This window comes from Coturnix japonica, chromosome 7, assembly GCF_001577835.2.
Source record: "Coturnix japonica isolate 7356 chromosome 7, Coturnix japonica 2.1, whole genome shotgun sequence".
NCBI lineage: Eukaryota > Metazoa > Chordata > Aves > Galliformes > Phasianidae > Coturnix > Coturnix japonica.
Window position 1 is genome coordinate 8207555 of NC_029522.1, and position 18316 is coordinate 8225870.

The following is an 18316-nucleotide window of genomic DNA, read 5'->3' on the forward strand; positions in this document are numbered from 1 at the left end:
TAAGACCAACAGGTCATGGGACTTAAAAGTAAATCCTAACTGTGGAGTTTTGTGCATTGTCCAATAACTAAGACACATTCTATCATTCAGATTAGTCTAAGTTCTTATTCCCTGCTCTTCTGTACAGTCTGATTTGAAGCTGTAATCCAATCCCACAAATGTTAAAGGTATGACTGGAAAGATTCGTGATGATACTGCAGTGTAGAACTGGAGCATCTCAAGATCTTTAGAATCATCTAAATACCTTCAACTGTCTCTTTTTCAATAAAGCATCTTTTCCCTTTGGTAGCCTGAGAGAAGGGCAACTCTGTCACAAAGACCTCCAAAAGGCAGAGAAACTTAGAGAATTAACCCAAAGAAAATGCCAGATGACCAAAGGCTTTCTTTACAGACAAGAGAAGGTATATACAGGACAGCATAAAAACACTGCTACAAGGAAGTCTGAGTGTGCAGCTCCAAATCTCTAGGTGAAAACTGACTGCTGCAGGTTGGGAACTGTGACTACAACAGGCACTGGTGGAAAGCCAAGCCTCATAGGCTGTGCTCACACTCCGCACCAGGCCAGCTTCAGTTGACAGGGGAACTTGAGACTCAGCCACATACTTGCAAACAGTTCGTTCTTTAGGAAGAGTTCTTTAGCCATCTTTTCCATTTCCTCTAAGGTTTTGACGGCCCGAATGCGATTAAACGAGACGCAGGAGGACACATTTACTGCAAGGGTAGCTAATGTGTTCAGCTGATCAACAATGTCAGTGTTGTTCTGTAATTCCAGCCGAATATCATCTAGAATAAAATACCAGGAATGAGACCAACAGCATCAGCACATATAGCAAAAAAAAAAAATAAATCCATCAGAACGTTCTGCTCTTTATACCAACAATGACACCAGAAAGGAAGAGAAGACTTCACACATAACATTAACAAACACATTTCTGCACTTTGCAGTGCAATGAAGGCATGTTGTTGACCCAATTTTTATGTTAATCATTTGTAATATGCTCATGAGTTTGCCTCTGGGAGGATGCCAGCAATGTGATGTGACAGCCATCCCAAATCAGAAGTTGTCACTAACCTGCTGGGTTTCTAAACCTGTGTATGATGCTCACTATTCACCCCGCATCTTATGGTTCTTGATGTAATCAACGCGTCTGCTGAGCTGCTGTCTCAGGGGAGAATGGCCATTATCCAAGCACATCAAGGGAAAGTTATGTCTGTTGTGCTGATGTGTGTACTAAACCTGATAATGAAGTTTAATAAAGATGCTGCTGTTTGCTGGCTGTTTTAAAAGGTGACTGCATAATGCAGCGTAACCAATACGGAACAGCTGCTGCAGGCATGATGATTTTATGGGGAGTCCAGATAGGAGACACTACTCATAAAATAACACAGGGGTCATCATGAACAGCATGTTCACACTGTTTGGACTTCAACAGACTAAAACTACTCTTGGCTCATGCTAGGTTTTCCTGGCATAAATCAGATTTATGTTGAGATGTATGGACATGCTGAAAAGTGAGCAGGGGCAATGAGACCAGCTAGGAGGGGGCTATGAGCACCATGCTGTGCACTATCAGGTAACACATCCACCAATGGCGGTAGCACTGATTCCCACAGTGCAGATCAGCAACTCTCAACTTGAAAGACCACTCAAGACCACCAGAAAACAGCAAATGCCATCAGGGGATATTTTGCAATGATGCTTCTAGCTTCACCAGCATGGGCTCATCCCTTCCTTCCCTGCTCTGGAAAACTTATAAGTGAAACCCTTATGCAATGCAAGTGAGCTCAGCATTTCCTGTCAGAGTCCCAGGTAGCTCATTTGAAGTGATCATTATGGCTAAACAGTGTCCTCCAGTGGCCACAACCAGCTGCAGAGATTCCCATTCTACCATTCCTATGGTACTCAGGAGAAACATCCCACACAAGCCCTTTGCTTTCTAAGAGTCTTTTCCCACAGACAAAGCACAAGAGTTTAGAATCACATCTGAGACTGTTTCATCTCCAATACTGGCCAGAGCAGAGCAGGACTGGGGGATGACTACAGTTTGATGATTCTGGAGCTTCCAGACCTTAAGTACAAACACAAGGGTAGTGTACATGAAACAACTTACCAAGCTTGTTTATTTGACTGAGCAATTCAACAGCATCCAAATCAACCATCATCTTGATAAAAACCTGCACAAAGGGATTCCGTAGGGCATTCTGTCAACAAGCAAAGAGAAAAAGCATTTGGCCACAAATCCCATAAGCTTATTTGGCGTATTGCTAAAACACAACGGATCAGCTGCTTTCAGTTGCATTTATACTTTCCTGCTCCTTTCTTGACCTTCTGTTCTTCACTCTGTTTCAAGATGGAAAAGTGTTAGCAATGAAAAGAAGAAAGATAATGTTTGTTGGAGTCAACAAAAAATGCCTCTTGTCTCTCCACCAGGCATTGGACTCCCATGGAAAAAAAAATAAATCATGCATTCTCTTTAATATGGGGACTAAAACTATAGTTAATTTCATTCCTGTGCATTTTAAATCCTGTGAACGCAGCCAGCACAGAATGGGTAGGGTCCAAAATTTAGTTTGGAGACCGTCTGTCAGTTTTTTATTTGGCTGAATATTTCATTATTCCACCACTGAGTGCAGTCAGCAGAGAATATTTCATCTCACTTCTGCATTTTCTGCTCTCGATTTTCTCTCTGTGCCATGGAAATTACAATGAATTCCAGCCACTGAAATTATTTTTGAATGCTTTAGAGTTTGAGAGATCTCATTTTCATAGTTTTTAAGAAAAGGCGACAATTTGCACCATGGCAAACATGACGCATGTATGTAAAGCATTACAGCCTGCTGCTTTTCGCATCCAACCAAGGCCGGGCTCTTTGGGAGGGGAAAAAGAAATTTCATTTACATTCACTGAGGTACAAAGACATCTCCAAGCTCTTATGTGTGCACCCAGAGCTACATGCTTATTATAGATACTGTTTCATTTTCTGAAAAAGTCATTTCTTGCCTGGTCTTGGTTGGCTGGATCACTCCATCAAGCAGAAAGTTAATTTACAAACTGAAGAGCATTTCTCGCTCATCTTAGCCCTCCAGCAGCCCTCAGCAAGGCCACTGTCAGAGAGCATATTATAGACATATCATTTCAGAAAAGGGATTTGCATGGAAAGGTGCATCAGGAGTATTTCTGTGATGGGAACAGGCAGACAGGCATGGAAACTGAAGTGCAGGGCAGAAGCCTGAGCTCAGGTGTTCTTGTCATTACTCCAACATTTTTTTTTCTTAGTGAAAGGAACCATCCTCCCTGTGGGTCAACAGGATAAACAGGGTGAGATCTCATACCTTGATCATTGGAACCGTCTGGTTTAACTTAGTCAATGAATTCATGATGGCAGGAGACTTATCCAGCCATTCCTGTGACTTCAGGGCTAGATCAGCCATCTGCTTCAAGGTGGCATTAGACTATAAAGGAAGTCCACAACAACGTGTAAGTTTCAATTTATTAATTAACTGCGCGAAAGCTTTAGAAAATAATTGAGGAAATTAAGCTGAGATTCAGTTTGGTTTCTTTAGGGTTTATGTCAAACTCTATCACTGTGTGGCAAAATTCCTTTTCAAATAAGTACTTAAAAAAAGCAGTTTCATACACGACATTGGGAGCATGCCTTGGGTATCAGCTTTCCTTCTATCAATGGCCTGTGAGCATTAGTTCTGGGAGACATCTCTGTCACTAACTGAAAATATGGAGATAAAGCCTCATGAACCAAAAGCCTTTAAAAAAACCTGTACTATGAATATTAGAACAACATGATTTATTTATTTATTTATTTTTTTTTTGAGGTAACATTCATTTAAAGATAAAGGATGACACACACAAGCAGCAATGGGACTATCAAAAAAACATATCTGACTAATACTCCTAATAGTCAGAAATAGAGTTCTGCTTCTGAAAGAAACCAGCCTGCGCTAGACACAAATTAAAATCCCTTTGAGAGGGCATATCTTCACATAGTGTAAGCAGAGCCATACCTGTCCCATAATTGCTCGAGTTTCTGGTGTATCTGGTGTATAAAGGATCTTCCCAAACACCATTGGTTTTAAAAAAGACCAAATTAAAGCTCCGGTTGGGGTCTTGACCAGATCCAGGTAGAAAGATAAACAGAACGGTGCTGCAAGGGGAGAAAAACAAACAAACTACTTGTACAGAGCACAAGTAGACCAAACACGAGAAAGCATGGCCCTAATTGTCGCTGCGTCCAGCAAATGACTTCAGGCCTCTCTTCGCTGACTGATACAATGTGCCTTGACAAAAGCAATCCATCCCCAGAATCTCCCGTTGCTGAACTCAAGACAACAAGAGCCTCATTGTTTGAGCCAGGATTCTCTGCTTGGAGGTTAAGTGGAGTTTTGTGAACTCAGAGGAGCTAATAATGTCAAGCACAGTCGGGAAAACTATGTATCAAGAAAAAACAGTGACCCATCCAGCCCTAGAACTGCACCATCAACAAATGTGAAACGCGACAGTATCAAACACTGTTGGGCTGCGCAGGCTCTTTGCCTTTTAGCACTTACAAGACTAAGCCACTAGCAATTTAGGTGAGGTAGATCTTCAACAAGCATAAACCATGAGCCCTCCAGAGAAACATCAAGGATAGTGATGGATCTCTTTGGAAATTTGAGAGTTTGGCTTTGAAATGTATGTTTGAAATGGCACATGAAAAAGTCAGACTTACTGGAATCATGAGGAATCCCATATTTCCTCATCATGTTTTGGATGTGGACATCCTCCACAGAAGAACTGTTTCTTACAGGGTCTCCAAAATCAGGAAGCAAGGACTCAAAGAATAGGGGTGTGATCTCCTGGTTGCAGAGAACTTTTGACATGGATTTAAATGTGCCATGTGTTATCTTAAAGCTGTTTGGTTTAAGTAGTGCCTGCAGAAGAGGGAAAAAAAGAAAACAGCACACAAATATATCATGTATGCCACAAGCATCCAGTTCTGAAGAGGAAAAAGATAACAGAATGAGAAGGTGAGGATTAAATACTTTCACAGTGATTTATTACAAGAAGTTTCTTTCCACAAAATGAGAGGCTTTACTGGAAAAGCATGTTTTATGGCTAACCTCTGCTACATCAGAGGTGGAAAAATCATTTCAAGGTATGGAAGTCAACGTGGGAACTGCCCATAATTTGTGCAACAAGGTTATCCAGAGGCATATATATGTACAAAACTGTAGATCAGAAAGGGATGGGATCCAATGGTGTTAGTGCAACCTGAAGTTACTGCAGCTGGTGCAGCAGGGTTTGTACTGAATATTTTGGGCAGTCTTGAGGCTGCAGACATGGTGCAATGGACACCAAAGCTGGAGCAAATTTTTGCTCTTGACTTGAATGGTTTTGGATGGTTTGTAGTGGGAAGCTCCCCAACTGTTTTCAATATCTAGCTTCTTCTAGTGCGCCTGAATATTCTGGGGGAAGTCTATCATCCTTCAAGACAGTTCACAGAATGATGGAATCACAGGGGATGGAAGGGACCTCTGTAAACCATCCAGTCAAACCCCAGCAATAAAGCAGTCTGCCTAGAACAGGTTGCACAGGAAAGCATCCAGGTGGGTTTTGAATATCTCCAGAGAAGGAGATTCCACAACCTCTCTGGGCAGCCTGTTCCAGTGCTCTATCACCCAGTAGCTCATTCTCTGCATTCTGTTCCTAACGTTCCCTCCTCCAACCACAGTGAACTGTCCCACTGTACCAAATCTAAGCACTCTCATTAAGGCAACATGAGAGTTTAGTAGAGATTAGTCACAGGACTTTACTGCTTCAACAGAGGATGCAGTAATCCATGGTTTAGTGCACCCTCAGCTTCCAAGGTAAGAAATTGCAGTGAAAAATGTTCCAACGGTGTTTTACCTCCAAAGCAAATACAAACTACACGTACCTTACTCAGTGGCATCCTTCTATTCTGACGGAGCTTTTTCAGTGAATGAATGGCTTGTAGCAATGGATCAACATCAGACTCTACCCGGTGTCGGAAATGTTTCATTTTTGTCAGAAGGTTTAATATCTTGTCCACAGGTTTCTGAATTTCCTTAGGGAATAACACCTGCAAGAGGCAGGAAGGAAATCAATTACGATTTGCATGGATGTGCGTACACATGCAGGCACACACCCATGATCTCCTGCTAAGATGGAAACTGTGGGATGTTCAGAACTGTCAGCAGGCTTAGGGAGTGGATGTCCCATGGGAAATGAATAGGATTAGTATTCCTAAATCCCCATGTGTTTTTGCAACCCTCTCCCATGCACATTACACATCCTAAATGGCACAAGTTTCCAAACACCTTCAGTTGGGAAATGTGTATTGGGTATTCACTGGGATGTAATCCAAGTTTCTAAGAGGTAGCATTTTGCACAGCATAGATGTCAAACACTGCAAGTGACTTTTGACCTCAGCCAAATGGATTGGCATTCCCTTTTTCCCCTCAGGGTCACTTCTGTAGCACTTTACAATGTGTATTCAATACATAGCTCCCACTGATCAGTGTTTCTACTTGCTGTTTCTGTATGTGTGGGATATTTGAGTTGTTTAATAATTTGGCAGTGACAACTAGATTAGGCAAATATATTTTATGGGATATTTTTGAAGACTTCCCCTTTCGGGGGATAAAAATAATTAGCCCAGTGCCTTATTTTGGGAAGCCTGAACTCAGCTGGGAATGTTCAATAGGTTGTGACAGCACACAGGTGATACTAGCAGACAGGGAAGCATTTAAGAGTAAGAAGCATTAGAGTAAGTCCAGTGCCTTTAAATTAGTTTTGCTGGTTTACACCATCTGGGATCTTCATTTCTAACCACACTGTCACAGCAAAGATATGCAATAAAAATTACTGCATGAGCAAAGCCTGATCTTTGGCTTGTGTAAATCAGCATTGCTCCTGGCCACTGCAATCCTTTCAGCCACTGCATGCAGCAAAGACTACAGAAAGCACTCTTCAAATCCAATACTAACCTTGTATAAGAAATTGTAAATGTCTAAGTGTCGTAACAGGGTGACCCCAAGGATGTACGTCTCACGAGTCCTCTCTGAAAGAGAGAGATTGCAGAACTCTTCTGCTACTGTTTGTAGATGTGGGTCAGAAGGACGGATGCTACAAGACTCCAGTTGGAGGATCTGAGAAATTAACTGTGTATGCACAAAGAAAGAAAAGATTGGTTAAGGGCTGGACTACTTGCTCCAGTATGCAACGTTTAATGTTGCCTAGCTGTTGTTCCATCCACACTGTCATATTTCAAACCTGAAAACCAGAAAATGCCTACTCCTACTCCAAGGGAAAAATCCTAAGGACTGTATTTTACTGCTCAGCTTGCACAGTAGCAAAAGCTTTTGTGGTTTCTATTGACTGCTGTATATGAAATCTGGAAAAGAGCACACTCTTTAGGCTTCAGTCCAGACAAGATGGCTGGGAAAAGGAAAAGCATCTCGAGCTCTGTTTGCTCATGAGGCTGAGGAAGGCAAGCTCATCTCTCATTACAGGAAGCTATTTTGGACCCCTGACTACTTCTACACATCCTGGTTAGAACTGTGCTTTTCCATCTGGACAGCACTGAGAACCCCAAAAAGAATCCTGCTAGGTCCTCGTTAGCCTGTTACATTAACCTGTGCCCTTGCTACAGTCTGGAGCAATCATGCATCATACAGTCCATGGCAGTGGCAGCTTACCAGCTATTGGTGACAGCCAAAGAGATAGTATGGCTCTTGTTCTCTAATGGATGAACTGGCATCAGTGACTACATTTCTGATGGCTATTTTGACTTATAACATGCTATGTTTGTCTGTCCCTGTGGGACTGTTAACTTTTCCTTGTGCTGTCAACAGGATCTCTCTTTACAATACCAACAAACTTACGTGACTGCTGTTTTCTGGGAGAGACGCTTCCAGAAGGGCATCAATACTGGCTGTGGACATTCTTGTTGTGTTTTTGAGATCCTCTTTGAGCTGGTCCACATTTTTAAACACATCCCTTAACTTTTCTGTGAATGAAACCAAACAGAAATTGATACAGAAGCTCTCCACAGATGTACAGCAACCTCAAGAGCAAAGAGAGAACTTTACTTTTGGTAAAAGGTGAAAGTGCTGCATATCACTGCTGATTAAAACAAAAACAAAGTAGACTTGTAAAAGAGTCATATTTCCTTAGTTTTACAGTCTAATTGTCCACTATGAGCTAAAGATGGCAGGTTTAGTGAAAGCAAATTTTGCCCAAATACAAAGACTTGGGATTTTCAGTGTTCAGGCTTTTGGGGCAGTACAGAAAAAACTAGTCTGGTTTAACACTGTCTCTAGGATTATCCTAGACAAAGGATCCCAAGGACATGGGACATGGTGCTTGGTTACCCCATTAATATCACTTCTTAGTAGCAGCTAAACAAGTCTTGAGATCCCCAGTAGAAGTTCTGAAGCCAATGATGATGCTCACAAATGAACACTGTAAAGAAAATACAGAAGATTACCTGGAACACTGGAGTCTGTTAAATTCTCTGTGATGTTCAACATGGAATTCAAAGCTGACATATACTGAGGAATCTCTTGAAAGAAAGCAATTTCTGGTACATTTTCTTCAAACCTAATTTGGAAAAAAAAAGTAATAACAATAACCACAAATTAGGGAATATGAGAAGAAGATAAGAAGCCTTTGTATAGTTTTGTAAATAGAATACTATGGCAGCCTAGCTTGGGGGAAGAGCCTCACCACATTATTTGTGCCTGGACATCTGTAGCATCTCCAATCAGTACGTTCCAAAGCTCCTTGGAGACCCTTCTGCCGTTCAATACATTGGTCACAACTTGATTGCTCAGCTCAATAGCACGGAGAAGCTGTTCATGAGATTGACTCTGTTCACAGAGTTCTCCAAAGCTAACATTAGGAAGATGGCAAATATGCTGTATTGACTTAAAGCTCTCGTAGTCACAAAGAAGTGCCGTCAGATTCCGGAGGAGAGATATCTTCAATGAACATTTTGAAAAGGAAGACAAACGCACAAGTTAGAAGACAGTATTTTAAAAAGGTAAGTTTTAAAGAACCTAGATGTTCCTTCACATTTTTCTTTAGGGTTATTAGTATTTTTTTTAATTATACCTTTATACAAAAGGTCTCAAATAGAACAACTCACAACAGTTATTCCTTTTGTGATAGGTGTAGCTATTTGGATACCAGTTGGTCATCCCTACAACAGCACTTGAAAACAGCACATGAACAGGAGCTGGCTAAAAGTCAGGACTTCTCCCTCTACCAGCTTGATGTGCAAATTACAATCCTTTGCCTCGTCTTCTACCATGGGTTTTCCTCTTTTCTGACATCCCTCTTTACATTATCAGTCATAGCAAGAGCTGCCATGCCTGATTACATGTTACAGAGAAACTCATTGCATTATTTTTATAGATACAATAAGCAGTGTCAGCATGGAAAACTTATCTTTTTTAAAAATATGCTTTTTTACTATTATTGTTTTTTTCTATTTCTCTTCTTCAGAGAGACAGAATAAAGTGCATACGTGCTATAGCTCAAACATGAATGTATGATGTGAGAAGTATTTTATTCAAGTGAGGCATTGCTAAATCCAAAGCTGTCTAGGGAAATACATGAATAAATATTGCTTAGGTGCTTGATCTCAGAAACTACAGCATTGTTGTAAGGCATCTACCCTCTCAGAAAGCCGGGTATACACTGTGCACAGGACTGGTATAGGAACAAGTTTGTCAGCCCAGGAAAGTAACGACCTTTAAATATAGGCAGAAGACAGTTTCCTTCCTAGCTTTTATCAGCTGTCCTATGAAGACTTTTTTTTCTTTTTTTTTTCATATGCTGTTTTCCAAATTTTCCATTGCACATTCATGTATCACTGCAGGATGTCCTTCAAGTCAGCATTTTAAGCAGACTCACTTTTAGCTTCAGGAGCTCTGGTATGGATGAATGTTTCTCAGAGGTATTATTTTGCATAAAATAGTTCTTTTTCAGATGAGTTTGCTTCAAGAGCAGCATGATGTTTTCTGTGGGAGGATGAAAACAAAAGTTACTTGAAACAAAAACACCAGACTTGCAGAAACTTCATAGATGGGGATACTGGCACTTTCGTGCCAATGCCTACTGAGCACTGTTAACTTCTACAATATCTAGTTGGCTCAGGACCTCTAAAACCGCAGTCCAAGATCTGGATTGCAACCTGCTGATCCAGTTTGAGTAGGTGCTCAGCTCCTAAGGAAACACACCCCACACTTACAAATACAACTTCCAACAGTGAGCTTCAGAGCATGCTTGGTATCTCCATTCTGTCAGCAGATAAACCTCTGAGGTTTTACAATAAGCATATATCATGAATATCTACTTGAAATATCATGCTAGCACTCAAAATAACTGCTGTCATCTTAAGGGTACATAAAGCTTGGAAAAGAAAATAGGTTTCTATTCATAAGGATTCGTTATCTGAGTGTCAGCAACCTGTCATCACATAGAGAACATCACACGTGCCTTTTGTATATAGCTGGATGGAAAACATATCCACAATGTGACATAACTCAAACAAAGAGGAGTCTGGCTTCCCAAAGCCTCACAGCTGCAGTTAATTGCCAGCAGATGAAACCACATAGCACTATTCCTTTCCACCATTACACAGAACCCTTTGAAAAGTCAGACACAAACATATTGCAGCTGAGGTCCCACAACATTAATGGAATCATGATTACCTGTCAATTCACTGTCTTCAGCTTCAGTGGCATTTATTAAACACATCAGGTAAGGGTTACAGCTATTATTTGCTGTCACTTGTAAGATGGTACTTTCAAATTCTAAAAACAGAAACCTGAAAAAATAAGGCAGGAATTTAAATCAGCTTCTCCTTCAGAAGCAAAGGTATGTTAGCGAGCGACCTGTCAGCTGCACAGATGCTGCTCCTTGGCAGCTGTAAATAAGAACCCCAGATGAAGCCATGCATCTCTCATGACACTTCCTAAGTGGGTACCCACCCTGTTTTATTTCATCCATTATTTTTGCCATTATCTCCCAAAGCTGTCATTCACTCTCAAACCATAAGGAAGAGAAAACACGCTTGAAAGGTTCACTGTGGAGGAAATACTTAGTTAAGGCAGGCTTACAGGAGGCTGAGAAGCAAAAATTAAAGTCATACCACAAAATAAGGGATTCCAAAGAGTTTACTACTGGTGGGAAGCCTCCTACAGGATTCTACTTCAACTGTGAATGGAGATATAAAAACACAGATATTTTTGGAAAGCCTACATTCAACTATACGTGCAGCTCAGACAGAAATTCACTGTCCTTTGATTTAACCTACATTACATCTGTTGTCTTGAATTAAGATGATTTTGGAACAAAATTGCTCCACTGGAAGAAACTAAACTTCTTGCAATGCTGGAACTGATGATAGATGCAACTCACTGAAAAAAAATAATCAATATCCAAAACCCAGACTCACCGTGTGATCAGACTGGTGGGTGACAGGGTTTGGTCACTTTGGGTCCAAGGCACAGTCTTGTTGTACAGGGTTTCTGCCATGTCAATGAAGTGATGAGCGACCGTGTCAAACACAGCATCCAAAATAGTTTGATTGGAGTGAGAAGCTGAGCTGGAACTTGTACTGAGTTCATTTAGCAGATCAGAGATGTTCAGCAGCTTAAGAACATAGTGACCAGCTTCTGAGATGTCGAGAGCTGATACACTGTTGGCAAGGTTCTTTGCCTCTGCTTCCAGTAACTTCGCAAAGGCAGCCACTTCAGCTAGGTTACTTTCATTGTTCAGTGACCTGTCAATCACATCCCAGATGCTTGAGAAATAGCTCAGTTTGGTGAAGTTGTAAGAATCTAGGAATCTCTGCAGCATGTTGTTCATGTGAAGCTCGCTCTGTGACATGATGAAGAGCATGGACAGGTTATTCCAGCCTACAGAGCTGTCAGAGAAATTCAGGGAACTGAGTTCTGTCTCATTCAGTACAAAAGGAAGGAGCATGTTCAAAAGCTGAGATGGGAGCTCATCACCCACATCCTGGACTGGGATGGGGCAGGAGGCATTGCTCTGCAGCACTGTCTCCAGGAGAGCAGCCAGAGCTCTCATCTTCTCCTCTAACCAAGAGTTTTCCACCTCAGACACAAGCTTTAATTTGGAAAGGAAACGCAAGGAAAATCGCAGGGACTGGATGGTGCATGACAGCTCCTTGGAAAAGCTTTCACTGCTGTTCTTGTAGACAGCAGCAAACTCTGGAGACAGCTTCAGGTTCCTTATGGCAAGCTGGAACATTTTGGTGAAGGTTTCATTGCTCACAGTTCCACTCTCAACATCCATGGAGGCAAAGAGGTCTTTGCAGGGGCTTGTGGCCAACGACTCACTTAGAGTGACATTCTCAAAAAGCATCTGAAGTGTTACGTGGAGCACATCCTGAGTGGAGCAATTCTGGATTGTTCTGCCACTGCTGTCTCTGTTCTCAAGGAACGGGCTCAGGGCTAAGAACATGAGATCCACTGCTCTAGCCTTGAGTGAAGCATTGCGTGGTAAGGAAGACTCACTGAACTCCTTTAGCAGAAACAGACGGAAGAAATGATAGACATTGCCTGTTTTTTCTTCAAGTGTTTTGTTCAAGTTCATGTCATGAAGGACTTTCACCCCTGCTCTACATATTTCAAACAGTCTCTGGGTATAGTTGCTGTAAGAATCAAATAACAGGTTAATAGTTTCAAGGTCACTGATGTTGTAACTTTTCTGCAAATCTTTCAAAGTAAAAATACTCCTTCGTATGGCTTGTGAGTACATGCTTTCTCTGGAGTCACCTTCATCATACAGCTCAAATATGGAGGAAATAAAGGCCATCATCTTCTTCAGTTCCTTACTGAAAGGAAGACTGGAGTCATTTTGTGTGGTATCAAACTGATTTTGCAGAATGTCTAGAACGGACTGGAAAGTAAGATTGCCTGTGCTGTCCCAGTTCATGGACCAAACAGCTTCAGCAATCTGGAAGAAAGCATGAAGTTCATTTCCCTGCCTTCGATGAGGGGAACTCTGGAGCTTCTGCATTAGCTTAGACAAAGAAGAGATCAGCAGATAATGATCACTAGTATTCACCTTTGCCAAAGCAGCAAAAAGCTTCTCTAGGGCCAAGAGCTGTTCTGATAAATTTTCTGAAGTTATAGGGGTCAACAAGAAGTCAGAAGATAACGATGGCACTTCTCCACTTGCACTGGGATAATTTTCTATGTCTTCAAGCAAAGCTGCATGAAGTGCAATCATTTTGATAACCTCCCAAGTCTTCTCTGTATTAAAATGAGTCTTGTTTGAGATGATCTGATTCCAAATCACTGCAGCTGTGGACAGAATATCTTGATTTTCCTTCCCTTGGGGATTAGTGTAAAACAATCCTTCACCACCTGTCTCAAACAGTGGGATCATTTCTTGAAGTACTCTTTCCAATTCTAGTGTGCTGTTTGTGGCAGAAGTTGAATTGAAGAAGTGTTTCAATAAACTATAATAATCATTCAGACCTGAGGATTTCATTCCTTCGGAAGAATTACCAAAAATATTATATACTAATGTTTTTCCAGGAGCTAGCCCAAAGTCCACAAGAATTAGGGCTTTTTTCACAATTTCCAGGAGCTTCACATATTCATCCACTTCTGTTAGGTTCCATTTGGTGGTCAGCACCTTGCCAGTGGCATGCCACAGACGCAAAAAGTGTCCCCATTCAGACTTGCGGGAAGCATTTCCACCAACCTTTAGTAGCTCATTTATACTGCTGTTCCAAGTGAAAACAGTTGGTAACAGATGAGAAAACACAGGCACACTATGCCAGCCTGCAGAGCTGTCAGAGAAATTCAGGGAATTGAGTGCTGTCTCATTCAGTACAAAAGGAAGGAGCGTGTTCAAAAGCTGAGATGGGAGCTCATCACCCACATCCTGGACTGGGATGGGGCAGGAGGAATTGCTCTGCAGCACTGTCTCCAGGAGAGCAGCCAGAGCTCTCATCTTCTCCTCTAACCACGAGTTTTCTACCTCAGACACAAGCTTTAATTTGGAAAGGAAACGCAAGGAAAATCGCAGGGACTGGATGGTGCATGACAGCTCCTTGGAAAAGCTTTCACTGCTGTTCTTGTAGACAGCAGCAAACTCCGGAGACAGCTTCAGGTTCCTTATGGCAAGCTGGAACATTTTGGTGAAGGTTTCATTGCTCACAGTTCCACTCTCGACATCCATGGAGGCAAAGAGGTCTTTGCAGGGGCTTGTGAGCAACGACTCACTTAGAGTGACATTCTCAAAAAGCATCTGAAGTGTTACATGGAGCACGTCCTGAGCGGAGCAATTCTGGATTGTTCTGCCACTGCTGTCTCTGTTCTCAAGGAACGGGCTCAAGACTACATGCAAAAACTCCCCAATTTTTGCCTTGAGTGAAGCATTGTTCTGTATAGAAGACTCATTGAACTCCTGCAGTACAAGACGTGTTAAGTTATATACAGCATTAATCAGTTCCTCGGTGGAAGCTTCACTGGCATTTCTATAGTGGAGTATTTTCATGCCTGTCCACAGAAGTTCAGAAAATCTCTCAAAGGTTTTATTATCAAAATTAAAGAACAAATCTATATATTTCAATTTACTGACATTATAGTTGAGTTGTAAGTCTTTTAATACATACAAGGTCTTTTGTATGGCTTGAGTAACTAGTGAGATATTGGCTACTTCAGAGTTTTCCCCATCAAACTCCTTAAATACAGCTGCTATTAATTCAGACAGTTGACCAAACTGTTCACTGAAAAGACTATTTGAGTTATTAATCAGCTTTTCAAAATGGCTGTTTAGTACCTCTAACAACTGTGCATAGGCTACAATGCCTGTATTATTCCATTTCATTGATCTCAGCTTTTCAGCAAGGCGCCAGTAGCCGTTCAATTCATGCCACCGTGATTCACCCATGGAGCTTTCTACTTTCCGCATCAGCTCAAACACAGGCAACAGTAGGTACTCATAACCTATGTTTTCATGTGTCAGTATAAAAAATATCTTCTGGAGAGCTATGAGTTGGTCTGGGAAGCTTCTGTACGACACAGGTTTAAGAAGATAATCAGAAATCAAAGACGGTATTTCTTCCATTCCATCCAAACGATCTTGTAAGTCTTCCAGAAATGATGGCATGCTAGTGATGAGTAGCGTTTTGAGAGCATTCTCAGTTTGTGCTGCACTAAAATTAGAATTATTTAACAAAGCTGGATTCCAAATCATGGCAGCTAATTTTAAAGCACTCTGAATTTCTTTCCGCTGGGTCATTATATTGAAAATGGAAGTCCCGTTAAAGTCACTCTGTAATTGCTGTGATGTGAAGTTATAGATTTCATCAATTATTTCCTTATTATATTCTTCCTTTAATTTATAATCACGATGTGGATTCACTCCCAGTTCAAGAACTGCGTACAATTTCTGTAATGTTTCTTTCTTCAGATTTCTGAATAGATTTAAGCTTTTTAATTCACTCCTATTCATTTTTTTCTCAAAGCCTTTTAAACGATGCAGAGACTTTTGTATGGCTTCTAAATCATCTGAATTAATGGACCTCTTGGAGACTTTTCCACCAATCTCTGGTAACTTTATTTTTCTGGAGGGGGAAAAAGAAAGAGCATTTTAGTGAATATGAAATCAATGCGAGTGGAGATGTGAAGTGATTTAGAGCAAAGATCATAGATTTGAGTTATACTGTTAGTAATATCCCTTTAGTCAATGCCTTACCTCAGAACGTCTTCCAGCTCTGATACTGAAGTCCACTTATCTTTCCAGTTAAAGAGATTACAAATATATCTGATCACCAAACTTTTTTCTTTATCTACAACAAACAGATTAAGGTGATATTCATATTAGTCTGGGAAACCAAGAGGAGCTCTCTAGCAAATCTGCCACATAAAATACGCATGTATGCTATTAGGCTCCTGTGACATGACACAAGGTCCCAGACAGAACTGCCCCTTTAGGTTGGAAAATCAGGATCCCACCTGCCACTGCAGAAATGATTTTCTATCTCAGGAACAGTTCAATGGTCTGAGTAGAAACCGAGCTCTCCTCCTGATTTAGGACCCCTTGACCTAATATTATTACTGGATTTCTCTCTGTTCACTTTTTACTACCTGCATCTGAGCACTGACTGCATAATGTATGTCTGCCACAGTTAGACTCACCTTGATATCCCTATGTGATCCAAGCTTCTCCACCCTTCACATCTCCATGCTTTCCCCTACTTGCACTTCATTAATCTGCGTTCTTATTCACCCCAACTTCCACCATCTCCACCAACCAACAAATAGAGAATGGATGGCATTTTCAACCTGCCCCTGGCAGCAATTATGTGCTGTACTTTTCCCTTGCCCACTCTTATAACCTCAGTTAAGAGGTGGATGTCTCTGCCTCTATTGTAAACTGAAAGGGAATGGAGTAGAAGAAGAGCTACTCCTGACAATTACAAGTCCAGTCTCAATCCCTACCTTGGTAAAGACACAAGAGTTTGACAGAGCTCACAGCTACAGGCAGGTATTGACAAAAAAACTTTAGGCAAAAATTACTGTTCCCCATTTCCACTGAGACTGCAACGGATGTTAATTCATCACCTCCTGACAAAACCGAGCTATTTTGCTTTTCCAGTCAAAATGAGGCACTTTATTCACATTTGTAAAAAGTTGAAAGGAGAATTCATTATGCTGAGCCTTGAACAGTATGCAGTTGGTATGGTTACTTATTAGCCTGCAGTTTGCTTATCCTGAGCACCACAGGTTTTCAGTAGAGATATGACTATGTGGAGGAATCTTACCTTGCTCCAAGCAATTCAGGGAATATGGGGGATCTGTAACCCCGTTTTGAACAGTTTTGAATCTATCATCGGTAACAAGTGATGCAGAGACATTCTGAACTGCTAGCACAACACTGAAGGGAAAAAAAGCACAAGGAAAATAAACAGTGGTTGCAGCTTTATGAGTAGAAATAAAGCAAGTGTTCAAATAGGAAACAGTGGGAGTACAGCCTATGATTCTTCAAACTTCTGATAGAAAAGACAATGCTCCTACTTTTAAGTATTTGTTCGATCATGCACAAGACACAAAAATAAAGGGCTTTGAAGGGAAATCCTTAGTGGTATATTAGCAGTACTGTGCATACTGCATTCATTGGAAGCATTTATTCAAAGGGTTATGCAAAATCTATAGATCACTTAAATTCTCGCAATAGGTCTTAGAAAACACTCAGGTGATACACCACCCTTGTGATTCACTGCTGTGGGTGAATCTCCTCCTAAGAGAAAGCAAGAGGCAGAGCAGACAAGGCTCCTGGGAGAACAGGCTCCTTGGAGATGGTATTTTCGGATGGAAGAAGCAATCACAAATACATAACTCCTACCATTTCCAATTTTCCTTCTTTACTCTTTTATATTGTAATAACCAAGCTTTCAGGGAAGCAAGGAATATATATATATATATGTATTTTTCAGTCTCTGGAAAGAACAAGCTGACAATCAGTCACCTTGTATAACAAGTGAAGCTACTTAAAAGATTGCCTGTTCAATGTGTGCAGGTTACTAAAAACTTCAGGGTGGTTATTAGTCCCTTTTCCTTCTCCTATATAAAGAGCAGCTCTTCACTCTAGGTAAGGTCACCATGGAATGCATAATCTCTTGCCTGCCCAGAGGTCTACTGGCGATGCACACAACACTTAGCTGAGCTGATTCTAGTGGCATGAATATAGACATAGTGATTTGTGGGAACAGACTGCTAGTGAGAACAGAGCACCGGGAATCTCTTTTCTTCTCATTTAACATAATGCCTCCACGAAGGTTTTCTGGACTTTGTGCTCACGTTTCCATTTTGCAGAGGTGCTTTTTAGCACCTGCCTCAGAGGTGGAAGAAGCTGCTGTTATAAACGACTTATTTAGTTGAGCACAATTTCTTGTCTTCCGCATCTTTATTATTATTTTTTTTTAAATACAAGAAATTCCTTTCACAGCATTTCTTCAGGAGGTCAGAACTGCTTGAGTAAAAGACATGGCCAGGCTAGCTAAGATGTTCTTTTGTAAGCCTCATTAAAAAACTATTTGTGCACTTCATTTGCAGTAACTCTTTACTAGCTGCATTTACAGTGCCCCATGCTAGGCATAAAAGCACTGCAGTCCTGGTGGTGAAATTCTCTGGGCTTCTCTGTTGTGTCTCTGAAAACTTTGCCCAACTCTGCAGTCATGAAGCAAAGCAGAGCAGCACAGTAAATATCAATTCCTCCTGGGCACTCAAATGGTGCTAGTTCTCAAGC

General features: G+C 41.1%; 1 protein-coding gene and 1 long non-coding RNA gene across 2 annotated transcripts in view; one reads left to right on the forward strand and one right to left on the reverse strand.

Annotated features, from left to right (window-relative positions):
* ABCA12 (ATP binding cassette subfamily A member 12) overlaps positions 1–18316 on the reverse strand; it is a 77043-nt gene that overhangs the window by 34563 nt on the left and 24164 nt on the right. Inside the window, exons 8-22 of the mRNA XM_032445977.1 lie at positions 16833–16945; positions 15764–15857; positions 11481–15632; positions 10735–10850; positions 9935–10041; positions 8744–8997; positions 8505–8617; positions 7900–8024; positions 7003–7176; positions 5931–6095; positions 4725–4926; positions 4021–4160; positions 3334–3453; positions 2112–2202; positions 604–783 (exon numbers count right to left, since the gene is read on the reverse strand). Coding sequence (XP_032301868.1) covers positions 604–783; positions 2112–2202; positions 3334–3453; positions 4021–4160; positions 4725–4926; positions 5931–6095; positions 7003–7176; positions 7900–8024; positions 8505–8617; positions 8744–8997; positions 9935–10041; positions 10735–10850; positions 11481–15632; positions 15764–15857; positions 16833–16945 — 6146 coding nt within the window. The remainder of the gene's footprint in view (positions 1–603; positions 784–2111; positions 2203–3333; positions 3454–4020; positions 4161–4724; positions 4927–5930; positions 6096–7002; positions 7177–7899; positions 8025–8504; positions 8618–8743; positions 8998–9934; positions 10042–10734; positions 10851–11480; positions 15633–15763; positions 15858–16832; positions 16946–18316) is intronic.
* Positions 1–18316, forward strand: part of LOC116653691 — a 33741-nt gene that overhangs the window by 4226 nt on the left and 11199 nt on the right. The gene's annotated exons all lie outside the window — the stretch shown is intronic.